The sequence below is a fragment of the Pseudopipra pipra genome, chromosome 14, assembly GCF_036250125.1.
Source record: "Pseudopipra pipra isolate bDixPip1 chromosome 14, bDixPip1.hap1, whole genome shotgun sequence".
Lineage (NCBI taxonomy): Eukaryota > Metazoa > Chordata > Aves > Passeriformes > Pipridae > Pseudopipra > Pseudopipra pipra.
Genome location: NC_087562.1, coordinates 9,446,453 through 9,468,290, shown reverse-complemented (window position 1 = coordinate 9,468,290; position 21,838 = coordinate 9,446,453). Strand labels below are relative to the sequence as shown.

The following is a 21,838-nucleotide window of genomic DNA, read 5'->3' as shown; positions in this document are numbered from 1 at the left end:
ATCTCGCCCTGTCGAAGCGTCCGTCGGCGGCGGGAGGAGCGAGGCGCCTCAGGAAAGGGGTGTACAGCCGCTCCCGCCCTGAGCAGTTCTTCTGTCCGCCCTTCCAGGACCTTTTGTCACCTCAGCGATCACCGAATGCCGAGAAACTGCCCTCCGCGGGGCTCCGGCCGGCAGCGCGGGCCCTGCGGGACACTACGGGGGTGCGAGAAAGGGAGCGGGGCCCTTCAGACCGCAGGCTCCCGCAGGTGAGCCGGGCTGCTGCGCCGCGGGGCCCGCGCTCCCGCCCAGCCGAGGAGTGTCCGCGTGGGGCGCGGGACCGACAGACCCCGCACGGCGCTGCCGCCGGGCCGGCCCCGGGCCTACGCGGCCCGTTGCCACGGCAACGGCGCTGCTGCTGCCACGTGACGTCATCCGGGCGCGGCGGCGGCAGAACTCCCGCCGACGGATGAGGCCCTTCCTGTGCGCCGGGCGCGTCATCGCGGCGTGGCGCGTCATCGCTGCGCGCCGCGGGCGGGGAGGAGCCGGTGTGGGCACCGGGCGGGCCCGCGGGGCCGGACCGGGCCATGGCGGGTGAGCCGCGGGCACCGGGCGGGTCCGCGGGGCCGGGCTGGGCCATGGCGGGTGAGCCGCGGGCATTGGGCGGGCACCAGGCGGGTCCGCGGGGCGCAGCGCGGCCGGGGCTCTGGGGCCGGGGCTGGGGCGGCGACCGGGCTCGGGCGTCTCTCGTGCCCGGGGTGCCGGCTCTGGGCCGGGGGCCGCCGCCGTGCCTGTGTGTGGGACTCACGGCTCCCTCTGTTCCTGGCGCAGGTGAGGCGGCGGCGGGCGGCGCGGATCCGGGAACCCGCGCGGGGCAGCCCCAGCGGGTGCCCCCATGAAGGAGCGCGGCGGCCGGGGCAGCCGGGACAGCGCGGGGCGCCATGAGAGCGGGCCACGAGCGGAGCCAGGAGTGCCTCCCGCCAAAGAAACGGGACCTTCCCGCCGCCAGCGCCGGCACCGAGGCGGGACGGGCGGGGGGCCCCCAGGGCTCGGGCGAGGGCCCGGAGTGGGCCCGAACGGCCGGACCGGGTCCTGCCGCCCCCCGCTATGGCCCCGGCGAAGCCCCCGAGGCGGCGGCGGGGCTTACGGTGGACCAGTACGGGATGCTCTACAAAGTGGCAGCACCACCTGCCACCTTCTCCCCCACGGGCCTGCACCCCGTGGTGAACGTGAGCCCCCTGTCCCCCGCCTTCAACGTGAGCTCGCCCATCATTCAGCACCCGGGGGTGCCCTTCCCCCCCATCCACTACGCGCAGATCCCTCCGGCCTCCCTGCAGCTCATCGGGTCCCACTACACAGTGCCCTATGCCGTCCCTCCTGCCTTCCTGCCTAGTCCTCTCCTGTCTCCTTCCACCAACCTCGCTGCCCCCCACGTCCCCCACTTTGTGCCATATGCCTCCCTGTTCGCGGAAGAAGCTACTCCTTCCCCCCAGACTACCTCTCCCACCCACAGCTTCAACAAATCCGCCTCTGCAGCCTCTCCTGGGCAGGTGCAGCACCACTCTGTGCCCCAGCTGGACATGGCCCCGGGCAGGATTCCTGTTTATTATCAGATGTCCCGCCTCCCACCAGGGTATGCGGCCTATGAGGCACCTGCAGCAGGTGGGAGCCCAGTGTCTCCTCAGCAGGACAGTCAGCTGAGCTCAGAGGTGGCTGCAGCCAACGGTGGGCAGAGGCCCCTGGAGCAAAGCATGGCCAGGAGACTCAGCGAGGCCGTGGACTCTGCCAGCAGTGCAGCTGAGGACTGTCAGCCCCTGGGGGCTGCAGCAGGAGGTGTGGGTGACGGACAGTTCCTTCCAGGTTACCAGATGCTGGGAAGAGAGATTTCTGTGCCAGCTCACAGGAGCACCCCAGACACTGATCTGGAGGTTCAGAGGGTGGTGGGAGTGCTGGCGTCTCAGGATTATCATGTTCTGGCAGCCCAGAGGAAAGATGATCCGAGCCCTTTGAACCTTTGCCATAATATCCCTGATGGGCAGGAAGACATGCTGAGAAACACCGTGGATAGGGCTGGGAACAGCCAGTCCCGGAGCCCATGTGGAATGTCCCCCGAGGAGGCTGTTAGACAGAGACAGTTAACCAAAGGAATGGTGGTAGCCAACGGCAAGCCAGTCCTTGTTCCCATTGGGTCTGAGCCCATCAGGTCTTCCACTTCAGAAGCCCTGGTGAGGCAGAGCCCAGATGCACAGGCTCGAGGAAGCGTGCTGGAAAAGGAGCTGGCCCAGCTGCAGCCACCCAGCTCCTCCCAGCTGCCCTCTCACTTCATGAAAGGAGCCATCATCCAGCTGGCAACTGGAGAGCTGAAGCGGGTGGAGGACCTGCAGACTCAAGATTTTGTTCGCAGTGCGGAGGTGAGCGGGGGCCTGAAGATCGACTCCAGCACTGTGGTGGATATTCAGGAAAGCCAGTGGCCTGGGCTTGTCACACTGCATTTTGTGGTTGGGGAGCAACAAAGTAAAGTGAGCATTGATGTGCCCCCGGAGCATCCCTTCTTTGTGTATGGCCAGGGCTGGTCCTCCTGCAGCCCGGGGCGGACTGCTCAGCTCTTTGCTTTGCCCTGTCACAGGCTGCAAGTGGGGGATGTCTGCATATCAATCAGTTTACAGAGCATGAATGGCAACTCTGCTTCTCAGGCCAACTCCCCTCTCACAGATCAGCTGGGATCTGCCAGGGAGAGATCGGAACGAACAGCTCAGGGGCTCCGAGAGCCACCTGACAGAGCTGCTGAAAGGAAGAGCCACACGGACAGGGACAGCGCGGCCCAGAGCGCTCGCGCAGAGCCCTCTCAGCCTGAGGCTGGCACTCAGCACAGCTGGGCAGCCCCAGGCTTCCAAAGATACAGCGTGCAGGCAGAGGAGCCTCGGCCCTCCCTGCTCCGTCCCTCTTTCATTCCCCAGGAGGTGAAGCTGTCTATTGAAGGGCGTTCGAATGCAGGGAAGTGATCCCGTGGAGGTGTGAGCTGGGGCAGTCCCGGCAGGTGAGCCTCCCCCTCAGGTGGAGGAATTGCACAGACTCTGACAGGTTCACCAGCAAGGCTGCTCTCTGCCCTGCAGGACTGGCTCTATTCCAGCTCCGTGGCTGACTCTTGGGGAGTCAGGAGGGCTCCAGTGCCTCAGGGAGCAGCGACAGGCTTAGCTGGGGTGGGGAGCATGGACGTGCTCATGAGCATGCAATGAGTGCATTCCAGAGGCTGGAGGCTGGGGCTTTCTCCCACCTCCAGGGATAACTGACTCCCTGCAGGGCAGGGGCTGAGCATTCAGGACAGGTGGGGAAATGAGGAGGGCAGACACGGCTTAAGGTAGCAGATAAAATTGCTGAAGATTTTATTCCTCCTTTCTCATGATGGGGAGAGACGGGTCCCCACTGGAGTCTGGGGGCTCTACTCCCAGTATCCCCTTTCTTCACACATGCACTTTAAAAGGACCGTTCACTGACGGAGCTCTCGAGGGCAGGACGGAGGTGCTTCTCTGGTGGTTCTGATTAATGTCTCTTCCACTGAATCCAACTGCTCTTTCTTCTTGCAAAGAATGTACAGATTTAAATGATTCACAGAAATTCAAGAGGAAGGACCAAAAGGATGGGTTTGGGTGTAGGTGAATAGGGAACTTGACCACTTGGGATGGGACACAAGTTGAGCTGGGAGACATTTAGTTTCCTGCTATAAAATACATTTAATTGTTTGCCACCAAATCAAATCTTTCTTCCCATGTTAGTAACTTTAAAAAAAAATCCTGGGCTTATAAATTTGCAGAGTCTTTGCCTAGGAATGAATGGGGTTGGGGTTTTTTGTCTGGTTGGATTTGGGGGTTTGGTATTTTGTTAGTTTGTATTTTTTTAAAGCTGGATTAAAATATATTCAGCATTCTCCAGGAAAGGATGAAAACATCCTTTTCTGTGAGAAGACCGAGGCTATTTTGTAATTAACTCAGAAAAAAAACCATTCTGGATGGCTAATTCTTCCCTGCAGACAGTTTCCTGAATAAGCTCTGGACAAGAGACAAGTGTTTGTGCATGTGCAGGCGAGGTACAAAGTTTCTGAAAAGTACAGTTCATTAATGTAGGGGCTCTAAAAATATCACAGCATCACAGGGCATTTTGGGGTGGTTTTGTTAGTTTTTCTGATGCTTCACTTCGGAGTTCCTCTGTAGAACAATAAGGTAAAATCAAGACCAGTCTCTTTCATGGTGGGACTTAATACAATTGTGTATGAATACCTCATTGTGGTGATAACACTCTATTGAGTGAAGGCTCCTGTAGTTACACTAATCTGTTCTCTCTGATGGTGTATTATGACACCAGCTACAACTGCTCAGCCAGGATAAAGAATGGTCACTATTCTGGGGAGGAAAGTTTTCACTGACTTAACCTGGGTTAAGTATTCCTTGTGTTCAGGTGCCCATCTCTGTGCTAGGACCAGGCTTTGGAGAGGGCTTTTCTCAGTGTGCAGAGCCCTTACGTCCAGCATGCTGTTTCTGTCTCACTGCTCTCATCTTCCTGAAGTTTCTGTTGGGTGTGCCTGACTTCTGGGGCACTGCTCCTCTCTGTCACAGAATGGTGTGTGTCAGCACCTCTCCTTGCAGTGATGCTGCCTGAGGGCTCTTCTGCACTCTCTAGGAGTGTGTCCTGTAACTGGTTGGCTTCTGCTGTGTGATGGGCAGGTGCTCTGCCTGTGTATCAGGCAAATTAGAGAGTCTCCAGAATGTCCCTTCCATCCCCGTCCTGTTTTCCTAGCACATTGCTAGCCATTTCTGTTGCCTTTGAAATACCTGCACCTGGACAGACTCTTTTCAGGCCTTAGGTGACTTGTGCTAATCATGCCTTCAGTGTTTGTGCCTCACGGGGCTCTCCAGAATGAGGGTGCTGCCTGTATCATGTGTAGCTGCTCCCAAATGACACACTACTTCTGATCTCATCAGCTGTATTTGAGATGTGTGAAGTCACGGCGATGCTGTCGGGTGAAGATTCTGCTTCCTCAGGTGCAGCATCTGCAGGAACAGACGCTGTTTTCACAGCCCTGTTTGTCAGTGAAGTGTCCCCCTGGGCCCCCCCGTCACCCGGGGGTGTCACAGCTCCTGTTCACTGCACTCTCCTACGCAAAGACCTCGATTAATGTTGGTAATCAGTACGTAATGCTCAGGATACCCGAGGTGTCTGTGGCCAGAGGCTGGAGACAGAGGAGCCCAGGTTCTCGTGCGTGTTCTTTGCTCGGTGCATGCAGAGGAATTGAGAGCTGTGAAAGCTGAGGAAGGGATCTCACATACGTGTGGCGTGTGAATGTAGAGGGGTTGGCCACACCACAGAGGGAATGTCTGAGCAGCTGAGGGTGCAGCCCCTCACATGTGTGAACACAGGAGTCTGTCTGAGTGAGGATTTGGAGAGCCTGCCTTATCCCCTGTGTGTTACTGTGACTCCTCTCCGATCTCAGCCACACTGTGCCGTGGTCTGAACGGGCAGCACAGATGACCGAGGCAAGATGCTGTGTGGCTAAAACAGCTTTGTACTGTAGGCAGCTGAAGGGCTGTGAAGGTGCTCACCCTCATTGTTTACCTGGCTGCTGACCTGGACTTTGGCTTGCTGCACCTCTGTTGAGTGCAGTCCTGAGCTCTGTGGAACAGGCCAGGGTGAACTGGACCTCACTCCTTCTTCCCAGACTCCCTGTCACTCCCACTGTTGTGCATATTTCAGCTGCCAGCTCCTCCCTGGAAGCAGTGCTTTCAGGCACAGCTCAAGGCAGGGCACTGAGATGAAGAATCTGTGCATCTGGCTGCTTGCCCCAAACGGTGGGCAGGAGTGGACCACTGGAGGTCCTTCAGCCCAGCTCAGCAGTACTGGTATCACTGGAACTTGTCCTTACAGGGCTGGGCTGTGTGGCTCAGCACTGCAATGGTGGTTGTGCTGAGCATTGAGACTCTCCTGGGACAGGGAGTGTGTGAGATAGGCTCTGCTGCAGGCAGAAAGGCTGTGAATGAGCCTGTGGAGCTCATTCTTTTATTTCTTGGGTTTACAGGGAAAAGAGGAGATAAAGCCAGGAAAACATTGTGGAGTGGGATGGTTACCTGGGCTTTTCTGCTGGCAGAGATGTGACAGACTTCAGAGAAATATGTTCCTATTGTGGAGGAGAGCTGTGGTCTGTCCTGCCTGGAGGAGGAGAAGGCCTCCTGGCCCTGGTCTTACCCAGCTCACACTCTGTAGCAGGAGTCTGTGGGATGCAATACTGAGTGTTCTGTAGCCATCTGTCCCATCCCATGGAACATTCCTCGAGTCAGCTGCCCAGCGGAGCCAGGCCTGTCATTCACAGCAGAGAGTGCTCATGCCTACGACTATGCAGAGGAAGCTCTGTCTGGAAGGGAGGAAGCTGCAGAGGGCCCCCTCTGCCTTCCCCTTCCAGCCACCGAGCAGGTATAATGCACTTTTCACATTAAGTGTCCCTGTCCCCACCCCCACACTTGAAGTCACTTTGCCCCATAGAGAACTAACAATCCTTGTTACTCAGAAAATATTGTAAAAGAAACTACAGCAGCTGGAGTAGCCCAAATGGTAGTTCCTGCCCGCAGCAGCACACGTGCCTTTCCCCAGCATCACTCACAACTGCTCCTTGTCTTTCAGGCTGTCCTAGGGCCTGACACTTTGCAGAAGCTGCTACGATGGCCACAAATGCACATTCTGTACAGTTTGGCCCAGGGTGTTCCATGTATGGCTTAAAAGGTTGATGGTCCAGGCCCTTGCACGGCCTTCACACCTGTCTGTGGAGGACAGGATTGCCCCTAAAGTCCTTCCAGGCTGCTGCTGCCAACGTGCCCCTGCACACTCGAGTTGTTTTCGGCTTTCATGGCACCTTAGCGCCGGGGAGGGTCTGCCCAGAGACAGACAGACAGACACAGGAGGGCTGGCTGGGCTGCCCTGAGGCAGGGAGGTGTTTGTAGATAAGTGCTGACCCCTCACTATAACCCCAGTATATGGCTGTATTAACATGTAACCAACGCAGTGTATCTAAAGCCTTAGAACTAGTCAGGTGCTCCCCTCCGACCTTGTCCCTGCCCCTTTCCTCCTACCTGATCTTTAACAAAGCATTAATAATTCTAAGGATAATCTCTATTTTGTTGTGCTTTTTTTGTAACTGTTTTAAATAAATCAATTTGTACTGTATATTTGTACTTTTGGTGAGATCCTTTTTCCTGTTTTACCATTTTAAGTCTGTACTTGGCTACACACAGATTGTATTTTTATTGTTAATGCTCTTATGAATATTGCATTTAACTTGTTGACTCTGTAAACACAGTATATATCTATATATATATATATCTATATATAAACCAATAGCTTTTCCTTTGGTGTTTGAGACTTTTTGCTCGTCTGTAGCATCAGTGATCATCAAGATGTGGCTTCTCTGGTCTTACACAGTGATCTGGAGACTCATGACAAGGGCAAGGTACAGGTTGTTTGACAGACGGATTATAAGCCATAATTTTTTCAGATACTTTTGTTTTATGTGGTCTCTCTTGAACCCCTTGGCATAAAGATGCCAGTGATGCTGCAGGGAAAGTTCCAGCTGCAGGTTGCAGAGTGAAGGTACATCTCTGCTGGGCAAGCAAAATACATGAGGTAGAGCAAAAGCAAATATTGCCAAAAGCAAACTGGGTTTGCGTATGAAAATGAACAGAGGTAAGGATAAAAGTGAGAGATCAGAGAACAAAGCAGGAGATGAACAAAGGAACATGAACTGAACAGCTCCTTTTCCAAATCTGGTGCCTTTTCCCAAAGTGAGAGAGACAGGGATGGCTCCTGGGTGTCAGTTCTACGTGATGAATTTCATGTTAAAACAGCTTCTGTAAGGAGGAAACAAGATGTTGCAGTGGCATGTGGAGGAAACTAGCACTGAAAAGGTTTGGTGCTCTTTCCTAGCAGCGTCCCCAGGGCTGGCACTAAGAGTAGTTCATTATCGCCAGAAAACTGCAACATAAATGCACTTTGAAGGCAACTTTTGTAAGTTTAACTCGGGCTTTAAGGGACTGCAATCAAAAGATTTTCAAACTGAAAAATGAGGGGGAAATAGGGTTCTAAGTAGTCTGGTCAAAAGGTTTTGCTTCTTGTTTTAACTTTACTCTTCTGATCTCAAATAGGAGTCTTGTGGTCTCCATTTCTCTGCAAAGCAGAAAAACAGCCACCAGAGAGAAGACAGTAGCTCCCAGGGTGTTTGAACCAGTCTGTGTGACACAAGACCTTCACTGGAAATGCTATGGAGGTAGTAGGGGTCTTTAGGCTACAAAACACAGAGGTGTGGCACAGTGGCTGATGTTTGGAAACCACAAAGCTACACCATGCATTTTCAGATGCACATTCTTAAAGAAACCCAATAACAGAGAGTGTACCACCTCTTTGCCCCTCATGAGTCCTTCTGTGCCACTGCTTTTTGCCTTTTCCACATTCAAGATGCCTAGATTTAATTTCCATAGTTTAATAGTTGGAACCTTTTCCTATAGGCATAGGCTATGATCACATTTTGCCTCCAGTACATCTGTGCTGCTTTTGCACTGGGAACCTCAGCACTGGACACAGGACTCTAGGTGTGGTCTCACCAGCGCTGAGTAAAGAAAGCAAACCCATCCAGTCCTAGAAACTGACCTGCTGTATTATTTATCATTCAACCACTTGCAAACCTGAAATGTTGTTTAGGTGAAAATTAACTTGTGAGTAAAGCAGCAAACTTGTCTGCTGTTTGCTTTCCTCAGCCAGCCTTTCTTTTACTGTTTTTATGGAGTATCTTACAACAGGAGCTTAGCTTCCTCTTAATTTTTCCATGGCTGCTACTGCAAATAAGCACATAATAACAGTGTTAAGAAAAACAGTGTACACAGCCATTTCCAGCAAGACATCCTCCTTTGTTTCCTTTTTATGGGCACAGACTGCAAAGGATTTATTCCTGGAGGACTTGTGGACTGTCAAAGTCTTCAGCTTCATAATTCATGCTGCAGTAAACAAGATCCCTTTGTAGTGAGGTGGGTTTCACATACAGCAGAACTGCCACAGCCCAGACCCATCTATGGGGCCAGGATCCAAGAACAGGACAAAGCACAAAAGGTAAAGAAGGGGACTAATAAATGTGAACATTAATTTATTTTCCTTCTGTCACAGGCTGTGACTTGGCCCCCAGAGCAGACCGTATACTCAGAATCTGCTCCTACCAGAGCTGCTTTGGCAGACATCTCTCTCCTCTGTTCTCCTCCTCTGGTTCAGAGGAGAACCAGAACCACCTGTCAGGGAAGGTCAGAGAGACCCCCAGCAACCTCCTGAGTGCAGAAGCCTGCTAAGTGCACCTGGGGCAGGCACAGCAGAGGCAGCACCATTCGTGGCTGTGGTTTACTGCAGCGCACTGTTGCTCTGCTCCTCAAAGGTCATTTTGCCCAGCAGCTGGCTCTCCAGCTCCACATTGCTCACTGGTAGCTGGAAAAAGTTCATCTCAGCTGCCAAAGCAGCCATGGCAGAGGGGTCCTGGCCAAACTGTGCCCGGAGCATCATGTCCATTTTCTCCAGGCGCCGCTTGAGCCTCTTGGCCTCACGCTCCCGGATGAGCCGGGCCTGTCGCTTCTCAGGGGTCTCGTTGGCGCGTTTCAGGCGCATGGCCTCCCGGTCCCGCTGCAGCCGCCGCGCCCGCTGCTCGTCTGTCTCCTGCATGCGCTGCAGCCGCTTGGCTTCCCGGTCCCGCATGCGCCTCACTTCCCGCTCCTCGGGTGTCTCGTTGTCCCGCCGGCTCTTCTTGGCCGTGCGCTCCCGCTCCAGGCGCTGCAGCCGCACCTCCAGGGGCTCGTTCTGCCGCCGCAGGGCCCACTTGCGCATGCTGGGGCTCTGCGCCTCCAGCAGCTTGCGGTACGCGGCGCAGTTGTTGCACACCAGGAGGATGCCCGCGGGGTACACGGGGGTGCGAAAGGCAACGTCCTTCCCCTCGGCTCCGGAGGGGCCCTGGCTCTGCGGCGCTGGCAGCCGATCTGCACTGAGCACATCCGGCAGCTTCTCACTGCAGAGCATAAGGAGCAGAGTCAGAGACTTGGTGCTGTTGGCAGAGTCCCCATCTCAGTTCCCTGCCCCCTTCCAGGGACTGCCACAAACAGTGCTCCCACTACAGCCCATGGCAGAGGCCTCTGCTAAACCATTTGTCCTCAGATGCATCTGAAGTAAAGCACCATCCTATCCGGGCGTAGGAAGTGGGTTAGCCCAGAGAGGTGTCTGGGTTGGAAGAGTGCAAGAGCAGGAATTAACCAGTGAGCTGCTCCTCCCCTCATCTCTGGATTTCTCCTTTCAGCCCCATTCCACTGGTCAGTGGATAATCTCCCACCAGGCAGGGCACAGAGAAAGAACATTTTGGTCTCTGCCTATAGCCCTGCTTTGAAAATGATGAACCTACCTGGGCAGTGCAGCCTTATGCTGATGGATTGCTGGGTAAGGGAAGCAGCGTGTTGTTCTCCAATTACTGGAGACCCCAGTGCTTTCTGCACCCCTCTAGCTCTGCACAGAGCTAAGGAACACCCTTGTAGCACCACAGCCCCTGGAGGTCTTTGCAGGGGATGCGGAGCTGCAGGCAGGAAAGGATCAAGGGAATCTCACTCACTGGGGATGTTTAGCACTGTCCTACAGGCCTCGGTGTGTCCACAGCCACAACTTCTGAGTCATTTAAGGCAACCCACTTAATCTTTAATGTGGTGCTCTAGCCCACTCACCAGCCAGGGAGACCCTGACCTGTTGAAGGTGGCATGGCTGGTGAAGCGTGCTCCACACACTGCACAGTTGGACAGCTGGTCCTCTGAGTGGATCAGGAGGTGCCTCCCAAGGGACCCCGGTGAGCTGAGGGCTCTGCCACACACAGGACACAGGTAGCTCTTGGCACTCACCACTGCTGCAGTGTGCTGCAAAACAACCACTCAGATGTCAGTTACACACTGCCCAGCTCCCTGCCCAAGGCACGCTCAAACCATTCTGTTCATCCTCTTGGAATGGGAACCCTTTACCACTAAACCTCTGTCTGACAGCAACTAGACCAAGCTCAAGACATTTGGTGTGTCACAGGTCAAACAAGGAAGAAACCCTTCTACAGCTCCACTCCAGTGCAGGAGAAACAATTAAGGCCAACATACTTGGATCATAAGACCTGACCCTCGTTTTCAGAAATGCATTTGAGGAGCAGCTGGTGCTGGACAAAGCATGACTGGATTAACAGCAGGCAGGATGCTGGTGAGGAAGCACTTAGATGGAGGCAGCTGGTGCAGGTAAGTGGCCAATTCAGTTCTGCTTCATTCCTTCTGTTACAGACTTTGATATGCTATGAAGAGAGCACTGACAACAAAACCTGAGATTCCACCACAGATTTCCTGCAAAACTGGAACCATGTAGAGGAAGAACAGCTATTCTCATGGGTAATTACAAGAACTGTAATGAAGTAAAAAATAAATGAGTTATTAGGAGGAAGGTTTCTTATCTCACTGAATGATGTAAAAATTGCTTCCGCTTAATCTGAAGGAACTGCCTGGTTTCAGCCTGCAATACTTGCAGAGACTGCCATGGGATAGAGTTGTGTTTTTCAGATCTGCAGACTGGTGCCTTGCTAATTCTTTCCCTGGGACACCCTCTGGACACAGTTTACTGCTGTAAAGTTCAGTCACATCCTAGCTAGAAGCTCAGTTCTGTGATTGGAAAGACCAGAACAAAGTTACTCTGTGCTTTGGACCTGGACTTAGGCCTTCAGGCCAGAGACATCCCTACCTGGTACACATGAGCAATAAGCTGCTCTCTGCTTCCACACTCCAGCTGGCAGAGGGGGCACTGTGACAGTCCCAGCATGGGGTCAGTGTGCAAACTCTCGGGCACCTACAGAGAGGAACAGCCACTTTGGTGAAAGGCACACAGACCCCCCGCAGCCTCCCACTCTCCCTGAGCTCCTCCCAGAGCTGCTGCAGATCCAGTGCTGTGTGCCCAGTCCCACTGGGGCTGCTTTGGGTTCCTGACATCTGAAACCTCCCTCACGTAGCCTCTGAGCAAAACTCCTACATCTCAGGGAGAAGAGGCAGAGGCCTCACAGCCTCCACTAGCACCCAGGCTCTTGCCAGCACAGTGGCTCTGGAAGGCAGGGCCTGCTCTGCGGCAGGGGGGAAGGGGAAGTCAATCAGAAAGAGGCACCAAAACTGAAGGAAGGGGACACACTCCACAAACATTTTGGCCAGTTCATGCCTGCTGTCTCATATTTGTGGCAGTCCAAGAGCTCTTCATACCCTTTCCTCCTGCCAGGAGAAGTTTGGAGGAGGTGGGAGGGAAAGAAAGATAAAGACCCATGATGGGACAGGAGGTTTTTAGACAGTACCCTTCCCCTCCCTGGAGGCTACAGTGAATGCAGAGCCAATACACACTTGCCTCGTTTTCTCTCATCAGTGGGGTTCCAGCCATGGGTCGTTCTGCATTCTCCAATTCCTTCTTCACTTTCACCATTGAGCCATCCTCCTCGGATGTATGGGAAGAAACTTCATCCTGGGTGGTTTCCTCATCATCACTGCCACCTGAAACATGCAGAACAGTTATGCCAAGTGTAAGGACCCTGAGGGCGCTCATAGGCCTCAGGGTCTTAACTTACAGGTCTTAACTGTCTTGACCAGCATCATATGGTGACTCTACCCACCCCCTCCCACCATGGGCTTCATTTAAACTCAGTCTGGGGCACTTCAGTCCCTGAGCTGCTCTGCAGAGTCCCTGGGCATGGCCTTTTATCCTGCCTTCCTCGATAATTGCCAAACTGTCAGCTGGACCTGCTGCAGTTCCTTCCCTGCTCTGGTGAGATGGGACTGTGTCCCAGTGGTGAGGGCATTGCCCAGTCTGTGCTGTGCTGGTCCTTGGCTCTGGGCTTGCCTTCTCTCAGGACAAAGTCCTGCACAGGAGCCAAGGGCTGACACAGAAGAGGAGCTGGGTAAGATGGTTCTCAGGGAACCCCCCACACCCTGTAGCCTCATGCCTTGTCAGTCTCCCCAGTTCACTACCTTGCCGTTACTGGAAGGGGCAGAACTCACTGCTGCTGGAGTCGGGGTCTTGCAGCGGACGGATGGCTGGCCTCTGGTCCCCAAGAGCTCCAGGAAAGTTGTTTTTCATCATGGCTTGGCGGGCTTGCTCCTCCAGCCCTGCAAAGACTTGCTCCCCTGGCAGCCACAAGGACAAAGAGTCAGACCAGTGCTGTTCCATCGTGTTCACCACCACAGCTTGCCAAAAATGCAACAGGCATAGGGCTGCTCACCTGCACTGTGCAGAACCTCTGGAGTCACCTCTTGGAAAGCACTTAGGTCACTTCTCTGCCTACCCTGCCACACCAGCCTCTGGCACCTACTGGTGCAAGTCCAGTGCCTGGGTATAGAACAGTCTCACTAGGGCAATGTCCAGCATTGGCCTGCCCCCTGCATACGCTGTATATGCTGCTCCAGCCACAAAAAAACCTGCGAGACCCATATACCTGCCTTAGATAGCCAGGTGGCTTTTGCTGACAAGTTGTCCACCAATATCCTACAGCACAGCTCTAGGCTGGGCAAAGCCCCTGGGGACTATGACAGTATCCCAGATCAGGGATACAGATACTATATAGCTCTTCTAAATCATTAAGTCCTATTCCCTGCTATAACAGGCATCTTGCACAAAAATAGAGCCTCCCTAAGGGTCTGGTACATCACCTGCCCTCCACAGTAATACCAAAACTAGGGGCTGTTCTTGGCATGCTCTGTCACCTCCTTCTGTTCCAGGAGGGATAAGGACAAGCTGTCCCTGTAGAAGGTGTTTGTGCTTGGAGCTGATGTTCTCCTGTGCATACGATGGATGACTTGCTCCACTACCTTGCCTTGCCCAGAAATGGCTCTCGCTAAAGTAGAATCTCAGTGGCACTTCATGTGCTCAAAACAGCAACCCAAGGGAAGGAACCCTGAGAGCTGAGATGCACGTTCAGGATAAAACAGCCCGTTCTGTTGAAAGCACTGACCGCTAGTATCTCAGCTCAACAGGAAATGACAAACACCTTTTAAGAAAGCAGTTATTTGTGCTTCTCTGAAAGAAAACTTTCAGCAATCCCCACTCGAGATAACTTTCGGTTCCAGAGAATAACAATAAAAGGTAACCATTAATTTTCATATTCAAGCAAACAAATTACTTTGTTCCAGGTGTAGTTGTGATTTACCTTTTTCAGTGGATGAGCTGGGAGGCCTGGCAAAGATGCTGAAGTTCCCAGCAGGCTGGCTTTTGGGTTGCATTTATCAACTGATTTTTAAGTGCTTAAGGACCATTCAAAGCACAAATGCAAAAATGCCAAGGAAGATGCAGTGCATTTTTCAAATAAAATCAAAACACAGCTTTCAGAAGAAAATGCTACTTTTTAATACTGGGCCACAGCTGGCATCAGTATAACCAGGGAATTGAATTCTCGAGAGAGCACCAGTCCTGTTACAAGGACAGGCACATTCTCACATGCTGAACTGTTCCAGTCAGTGTTGCTCTGTGTTCCCACTCCCTGCCTTTCCTGGGGCTTACCTCACCATTTTGGCAGGGCTTTAAAAAGCCATAATTTAGAGAAGATTTCAAAGACCTTCAGAAGTTTCACAGAGACTGTGGGAGAAGAGTTTTAGTTCCCAATGTCCCCATGGAGGTTTCCAAAAGCATTTGAAGGTTTTTATCATTCTGTTTAGAAATGTGAGAAAGGTTTCTGTAGAGACAACTTGAGAACACAATCCATGCATGTGAGGAGAGGTGCTGAGAAGCACCCCAAGTCTATTTGTCACTGAAAGCAACAGGTACTGTCATGACTGCTGTGATACACGTAGCCCCTTCAGAAGCCATTCCAGCACCAAATGGTTTTCATGATCTGGAGTTGTGTTTTTATGCCTGGATCACAGCCTCACGTTGGTAGGACTGAGATACAGACTGTATGAGCAGCAGACACACATAATCCCAGAGCCTCTCCAAGAAGCAGATACCCACAAACCACCAGGATAAAAGCCCAGAGACCAAAAAAGCATTGCAAGAGAAAGAGAAAGCATGGTGAAATGAGGAAACCTGCAGAACGCAGGACAGATATAAAACTACGGTGGGAGATGTGCTACCTGTGACAGAGTTCCAAAATGGGATTCCCAAACGCCACTGCAGCTCTCGTGGAAGCAGCTGTGTTTGTTTTCTTCCCTTCCAGATTACATTCCCACTGAGCAGCAGCCTGGAGTCCAAAGGCAGGCAGGTTCCTGCTCAGTTACACAAGCCATGCAGACAGTCTGCAGGATTTAAGAGCTAGGATCTCTATCCAGGTGACAGAGGAGGGAACTCCTCCCATCAGGAACACTGGCATCAGTCACAGTAACCAAGAGTAATTGTGTGTGCCAGGGGCACAACACCCCCAGAGCCCAGTGAGCATTGACTCAGCACAGTGCAGAGAACAGCCAGCTTACAGCCAGCAATGCAACCTGTTAACCAAACCCGTGCTGTTAGCAGGGACACCCTGTGCATCCTCCACAGCCTGAATCCAAAACCATCACGGGATTGGGAAACTCAAACATGTAAAAATGCTGTCTTCAGCTTGCACAGAATTTCTTATGTGTTATAATAATAGAGCCCAAAATGACTTAGCAAAGAGTGTCCTGTTCACCTACTGATGAACTAAGTCCTACTTTGATGAAGCCTTAGCACTTTAACATTTGATAAGTACAGGATTGTGCTTTTGTTGTTTCTGCACACACATGCTCCCATATAGCCACTTACATCCCTCCCTCCACCCCGCTTTGGGTTCACTTCCATTCATTTGGAAGGGGAGTAAGACAGGCAACAGCTTTAGCATCACTGCCATAAATAAAGGATGTTATGCTCAATAGTGAATTCACAGACTCTTCTCCAGAAGTTTCTTTATTAAATACAAAAAGGGCTGCAGGCTGACCACAACACCAAAACAAGTCACTGAAGTTGCTTACAAGCAGCTAGAGATGAGAGATCACACAAATGCCTCTGCTTTGTATTCCATTCTCCTCTCCATACTCCTGTGAATGAGTGGGATACCAGGTGAGCAGCGGTGGAGGTAGGGGACAGCCCTGTGGTACTGAGCAACAGAGATAGGCATGACTGTTAGGGTCTGCTGGGTTATCAGCCCTGAGCCCTTCCCTTCTCCAACTGTATGAATGTAGGATAACTCTCAGGTGTTCTGGAAAATAAACACACAAACAAACAACTCCCACCCCAAAATCCACAAAACAAAATCCAAAGGAACTGCATCATTCCCCTGCCTTCTTTCCTAAACAGAAAGGTCTCTCAGAGATTAGTCACTTTATTCCCCCTTGTACACCAATTTAAAAGTCCCTGTTCGTGTAGGTCTTCTCTGTGTTCCTGGACCTGAAATTTGCAAGTCTTTCCACCACTGTGGATCTATTCCACCTGCCCCATGGCTATTCTGGGTTGTCCACACTGCTGTAGTGGTTACTGAAATGAAAAACAACACAATTGAAAGGGTTAACAATGGCAGCCCACGGAGCCCTTCAGAACCAAGGGTTTTGATGCAAGTAACATTTCTGCTTGGTTGAGAATGCTGGGTGCTATTTCTTGCAAGATACTCCCTCTTCAAACTGGGAATATTATAGACAGCAGAATCCAAGGAGCACAGAATATGTGTGTGTCAGAGAGAGAGGGAAGCAAATAGAGGATTAATGGGATATTAGGACCATGATAAATAGAGCTCGGAAGCAGGAATTAATCTGACTAACAGAAGCTGTTCTCCAGAGTTCTAAAATAAGCATCAGTTGCAGAGGGCACAAGCAATAGAAAGCAAAGCAGCTCATGGATGGCAGGGAGAGAGAAGTGCACACTAACACCTGCAGCAAATTTTGGCAAGTGCAAAGCAGCAAGTGGTCCACGACTGATGGGGTGACAGTGCAGCAACAGATGGGCTTGAATGCAAGAGCAGATGAATTGCTTAGAGAGTTTTTATACTTTTCTACTTCAGACTCTGGGAGACAATAAAGACCAAATTGAATCAATTAAGGTTACTCCACAGAAACAACTTAACTGTATTGTATTTTTCAGTAAATATATTCCACTGTTACTGTTCTCTTTTTTAGCACTTTGTCAGGTGTGTTTTTCATGCACCACATGGCAAAACAAAATTAAATTATCAAGAGCCAATTACATGCTGCAGGAGAAATGACTACAATTAAAACTGCAGCACTGGCCACCATGCACAATGAGACTTTAGTGATAATAGTAATTTTTATAATTGTTTTACCATTGCTTCAGTATTACTTTGAATTTCCTTACACATCAACTTCCATTTAAAACTCTTTTGACTTGTAACACAATCTCCTAGCCGGTCACTCTGCATGCCAAACAAAACATTTCTGTGCTAAGTGAGGACAGCAAACCATGTTGTTGTGAGAGCAAGGTGAAATGAGGGCCATGCCAAGCCTGGAAAGTAACCCTGGAAAGAGGAAGCACCAAGCAAGCCAGGGAGAGGAGATCTGCAGCTGTCGCTTGCCCTGGTGAGTCCAAGAAGAGAACATGGAGTAGCCATGCAAGGAAGAAGTAGGCACCATCCTCCCATTAAATTTGTCCAGTCAGATATTCACAGTTGTATTTATGCAAATCCAAAAAGCACTTCCCCAGCCCCAGAGCCTGCCAAATCAGACCCCAGCTGCAGACAACTGTGTAAAAAGCTGCATACCTGCTGTCCCTTTCATTCCTCTCCTCCCAACCACTGCAGTCCCTGTGAAGAAGTCCCAGTAACGTGTCTGCTATGTCTCAGCCTGACTCCTCATTCTGCTGGCTCACCCCGTTCTTGGAGCCGATGCTCTCTCCGATTATCCTCGTCAGGGCACTGCACGGCATTTCTGGGCCCTCCAGACACACAGCAGGCTAGGTAGACAGAGAAGTCCCAACGATTTCGTGGTGTTCATCATAAGACAGACAAGATTTTCCATCCCAAGGTGGAGACATCATCATTGACATGTTTCTGGTATCTTTCGGTCCCTTTATTTTCTTGTAGTCCTACTTGCTGGTCCTGATGGCTCCTGCTGAATAGTTGCTCTGCAGCAACGTACTGCATGTAAAGGAGGTGAACAGGTCCCAGAATTGCTCTCCATGGCATACCTGATGCCATAACCTCAACCTCATGCCCACCGGTAGAGTGTTTGTCAGGCAGCTTCCCCCAAGACCAAGACTGGAGATACAATCACTTGTATTGCAGATAGAAGAGCAATGTTCACTGTGAAAACAGTGCACAGCTGAACTCTGTGATATATAGAGTTTTGTATATAATAGTACAAGCTTCTGAAGAACATGACCCTTACACTGTGGAGTGCAGAAAAGCGCCACCAAAACACCATGGAAGCTGTACCTGCACCATTAGAGCTGCTGTAGCCCTTGGTTTCCACACTCGAGAGAAACCTCAACTCTGCCCCCAGGGACACAGTTTAAGTGCATGCCTGATATAAACCTGAGCTCAATGGCAGCACTAATACCTGGGCACTCTCAGAAGCAAAAGTATGTGGACACAAGGCGTGTTACTGGCATCACAGGACAAAATACAGGACATTCCAAATTTCTCTGAGGAAAACAACTGCAAAGTCATTAATGCAGTATCAGGCAAATCACAACTGTAGTCTGCCCACTGTGGAACCCAGCACCCAGAAGCAGGAATTGGAGAGTACAGGGCAGTGCAGATGCCACAAGCCACACCCCGAGACCCTCACGCTGGTCACCAAGGACAGCTCGGTCAGCTCTCCCGAGCTGAGCGGCCGGTGCGGCTGCAAGTCCCAGAGAGAGGCAGTTCTTCCCAGTGCACTCACCGAGTGTGCACGGTGCCACGCTCCAGCAGTGTTTCCTCACACAGAGAGCAGCATGCACAGATCCCTGCTGTGTACCCGTGCACGGAGGCAGCACACAGACATGCAAGCCAGCAGCACCAGCAGTGAGGCAGTGTTAGGGCTGCAGCACTCAGCTCTGTCTCATACTCCTGACAGCTACTGCAGCTAGCAATATCCAGGGCCCTCTCAGCAGCCTTGCTCTCATGGGTCTACAGAAATGGAAGAAGAACTTGTATTCCTTATTCCAGCCCAAATTCCAAGCATGTCTCCAGCCACAAACCCGGGTATGAACAAGGGCATAGCTTCAGGCCCCTCAACGTCCCTCTGCTACCACCAGTCAACCAAAAGCCATACATGTGCAGTTTCCCCTCTGCAGCCAAACCTCCATCCATGTCTCCCAGCTGCACTGACACCTGGCTGTAGCCTGCCCACAAGAAGTGCTGATGTACAGCATCTTCAGCCCTTCCACTGTCAAACAAATGTTCGGGTCTTGGCAAGGTTGGAGAAACAGAGATCTGTCCTACCAGCTGAGCTCAAGAATGATCTGGCAGACAGTATTTTTCTGTCCTGTGAATTACCTACCACCACCCATTCCCTCACAGGAAAGAGCAAGTGGCTTTATTTAATTATTTAGTAGGAAACTGGGGTACAGTGAGCTTAAGTAACATGCCAAGGCCAGTCAGCTGAGTCTGGTAGGACAAAGATCAAAACCCAAGACTTGCTGGCTTTCAGCCACACGCTCCAACCACCTTGCCTAGAACCTCCTTTGCTACTCAAGCAGGCCAGAGCCCTAAGTCGCATTTCCTAGTATTCCAACTTGCACTTATGACAGTGTGAACACAAAGCCCAGCTACAGGCCCTGCACATACACACCTATCTCTACAGCATTAGTTGTTTGTTCAAGCCTATCCCCATCCTGCCACGCCAGGGCACAGCCAGCTCCCTTGACGCACAGAGCTCAGCTTCTCTTCTTACGCTCCCTAAGACAAAATGTGAGTAACCACTGTTCCCCGCAACCTGTACCTTCCCGTCATTCCCATCCTCCCCTTCTCACTCCACAATCCAGACAGAGGGTCCCACACTGCTGTGTAACATCATACTCACAGTGAACTTTGTTAGGAGTGGTCTGTTTCCGACGGGACATGTTTCCCTGACCTGGGAGCAGAGTGTTCCTCCCGTCAGCAGAGGGCTCACCTGAGAAGAGAAGAGCCTGTCACACACTTCACTGGAACCTTCCGAGTCTCTGGCCAAGCTCAGCTGGTTGTCCCATGGTTACTCTCCACCTTCTGTCTACGAGGCTCGTTCTGCATCAGCACAGCTGGATTTCGTGCCAGCATCCAACACGATCCACAAGCGTTTTACAAGTCACCGTGCACAGGCAGTCCTCTCCAGTTCTCAGGCAAAGGTTTAAGCAATCCTGCCTCCCCCCAAAAAAAAAACCTGAGTGCCCCTTTCAAGAGTGACTGCTACCTCAGTCCCAACACACTTCTACCTCCTGTCCATTCCTGCAGCCTCATCATCGACTGGTTGTCCTCAAACTGACAGAAGAAGGTGGCAATCCCAGCAGTCCCCTCAGACAAAAGGAGGATCCAAATCCTTTCCCACAAGACAGATGGTCACACGGATCCCATCAGCCTCCTCAGAAAGGTGGACACAGAGATCCTGTCAGCCTTTCGCTGACACACACACAAGGATCCCGTCAGTCCCTCACCAACTGATGGACACAGGGATCCCACCAGCCTCAGACAGACAGACAAAAGGATCCCGTCAGCCGCCTCAGATGGATAGACACGGGGATCCCGTCAGCCTCCCCAAACAGCGGGACGCAGACGGCAGTCCCAGGGCACGGGAGGCGGCAGGAGCAACCGGGCCCGCAAGCGGCCGGACACACAAAGGGACCCGGCTCCCCTGGCAGTGGTACGGACCGCCGAGGGTCCCGGCCCAGCAGCCCCGACAGACAGACCGGCCCCGGCAGCGGAGGGGCCGCCGCGGGGCCCGTCCCGCCCCTCGGGGGCGGCAGCGCCGGCCCGGCCCGGCCTGGCCCGCCTTACCCGGTCCCGCCGCAGGCGCCGGGAGCCACGGACAGACAAAGGGCAGCGGACAGACGGACGGGCAAGATGGCGGCGCCGCTGGAGCGCGCGGCGCGGGCACGGGCGCGGGCACGGGAGCGACGGCTCGGCACCGGGAGAGCCCGGCACGGGCACGGCACCGGCACGGCACGGGCACGGCACCGGCACGGCACGGGCACGGCACCGGCACGGCACGGGCACGGCACCGGCACGGCACGGGCACGGCACCGGCACGCACCGGGAGCCCCAGCCCAGCGCCGTCCTGGCTGTCACCGGCTCGCCCTCAAGACCTCAGGTGCCGGTTTTTCATTAGCTGAAGCATCTCACCTGTTTGCCATTGATCCGCCCCAGCCCGCGGCTCCCGGCCGCCCGAGGGAGCTCATCTGTGCCTGCGGCGGGGCTCCCCTGCCCCGGCCGCCTCCGCCGACAGCTCACCGGGAGCGCCTGTGCCGTCCCGGCTCACAGGGATCTCGCGTACCCTGCAAGGCCAAAACCCACGGGTTTAATATTAACTCGGACCCACTGCGCGCGTTGTGAACTCGCGCTCCCACTGAGAGCTGAACCGCCCCTCCCCGGAGGCTCGGAGCCGCCTCCCCTCGCAGGCCGCTGAGCGCGGCCGCCGCGGGCCGGCTCACCGTGGGGCTGCGGCACCGGGCCCAGGACCCGGCTGAACCTCGGCCCGACCCTCCCTTGCAGTGGCGCCAGCGCCATGCAACCCTCAGAGAACCGAGAACACCCCGGCCCCTCTCACCATCCGCAGCCAGGGCACGGCGCGGCAGCCACAGGCGGAACGCCGCACTGCCGGAACCACCGCGCCGGGGGCGGGCACCAGCGGGCGCCTATCGGGCGCGACACTACAGCGCTGCGCACAGGATCCCTCCGCCGAGCCATGTAGTC

The 21,838-nt window shown here is 53.1% G+C and overlaps 2 protein-coding genes across 22 annotated transcripts; one reads left to right on the top strand and one right to left on the bottom strand.

Annotated features, from left to right (window-relative positions):
• ATXN1L (ataxin 1 like) lies at positions 1 to 7,362 on the top strand. 4 transcript variants are annotated; one of them, XM_064670485.1, is made up of 3 exons: positions 1 to 245; positions 808 to 2,387; positions 6,044 to 7,362. In XM_064670485.1, exons 2-3 carry the CDS (start codon positions 918 to 920, stop codon positions 6,263 to 6,265), a joined length of 1,692 nt encoding a protein of 563 aa, XP_064526555.1. In that variant the 5' UTR covers positions 1 to 245; positions 808 to 917; the 3' UTR covers positions 6,266 to 7,362. The 4 variants fall into 4 exon arrangements, with proteins under 4 accessions (XP_064526555.1, XP_064526554.1, XP_064526551.1 ...); XM_064670484.1 differs by having other exon boundaries at positions 808 to 3,013; positions 6,044 to 6,150; XM_064670481.1 differs by having other exon boundaries at positions 1 to 570; positions 808 to 6,162.
• A 1,769-nt stretch (positions 7,363 to 9,131) lies between these two features.
• Positions 9,132 to 21,804, bottom strand: ZNF821 (zinc finger protein 821). 18 transcript variants are annotated; one of them, XM_064670524.1, is made up of 9 exons: positions 21,693 to 21,804; positions 21,269 to 21,420; positions 19,977 to 20,066; positions 17,732 to 17,922; positions 13,080 to 13,205; positions 12,433 to 12,575; positions 11,788 to 11,892; positions 10,768 to 10,934; positions 9,132 to 10,048 (listed from the first exon to the last, which is right to left on the bottom strand). In XM_064670524.1, the coding sequence occupies exons 4-9, from the start codon at positions 17,745 to 17,747 to the stop codon at positions 9,394 to 9,396; spliced, it is 1,212 nt and encodes a 403-aa protein (XP_064526594.1). In that variant the 5' UTR covers positions 17,748 to 17,922; positions 19,977 to 20,066; positions 21,269 to 21,420; positions 21,693 to 21,804; the 3' UTR covers positions 9,132 to 9,393. The 18 variants fall into 18 exon arrangements, with proteins under 18 accessions (XP_064526594.1, XP_064526592.1, XP_064526589.1 ...); XM_064670522.1 differs by lacking the exon at positions 17,732 to 17,922; XM_064670519.1 differs by lacking the exons at positions 21,269 to 21,420; positions 21,693 to 21,804 and adding an exon at positions 18,855 to 19,081 and having other exon boundaries at positions 13,080 to 16,120; positions 17,839 to 17,922.
• Between the last annotated feature and the right edge of the window lie 34 nt (positions 21,805 to 21,838).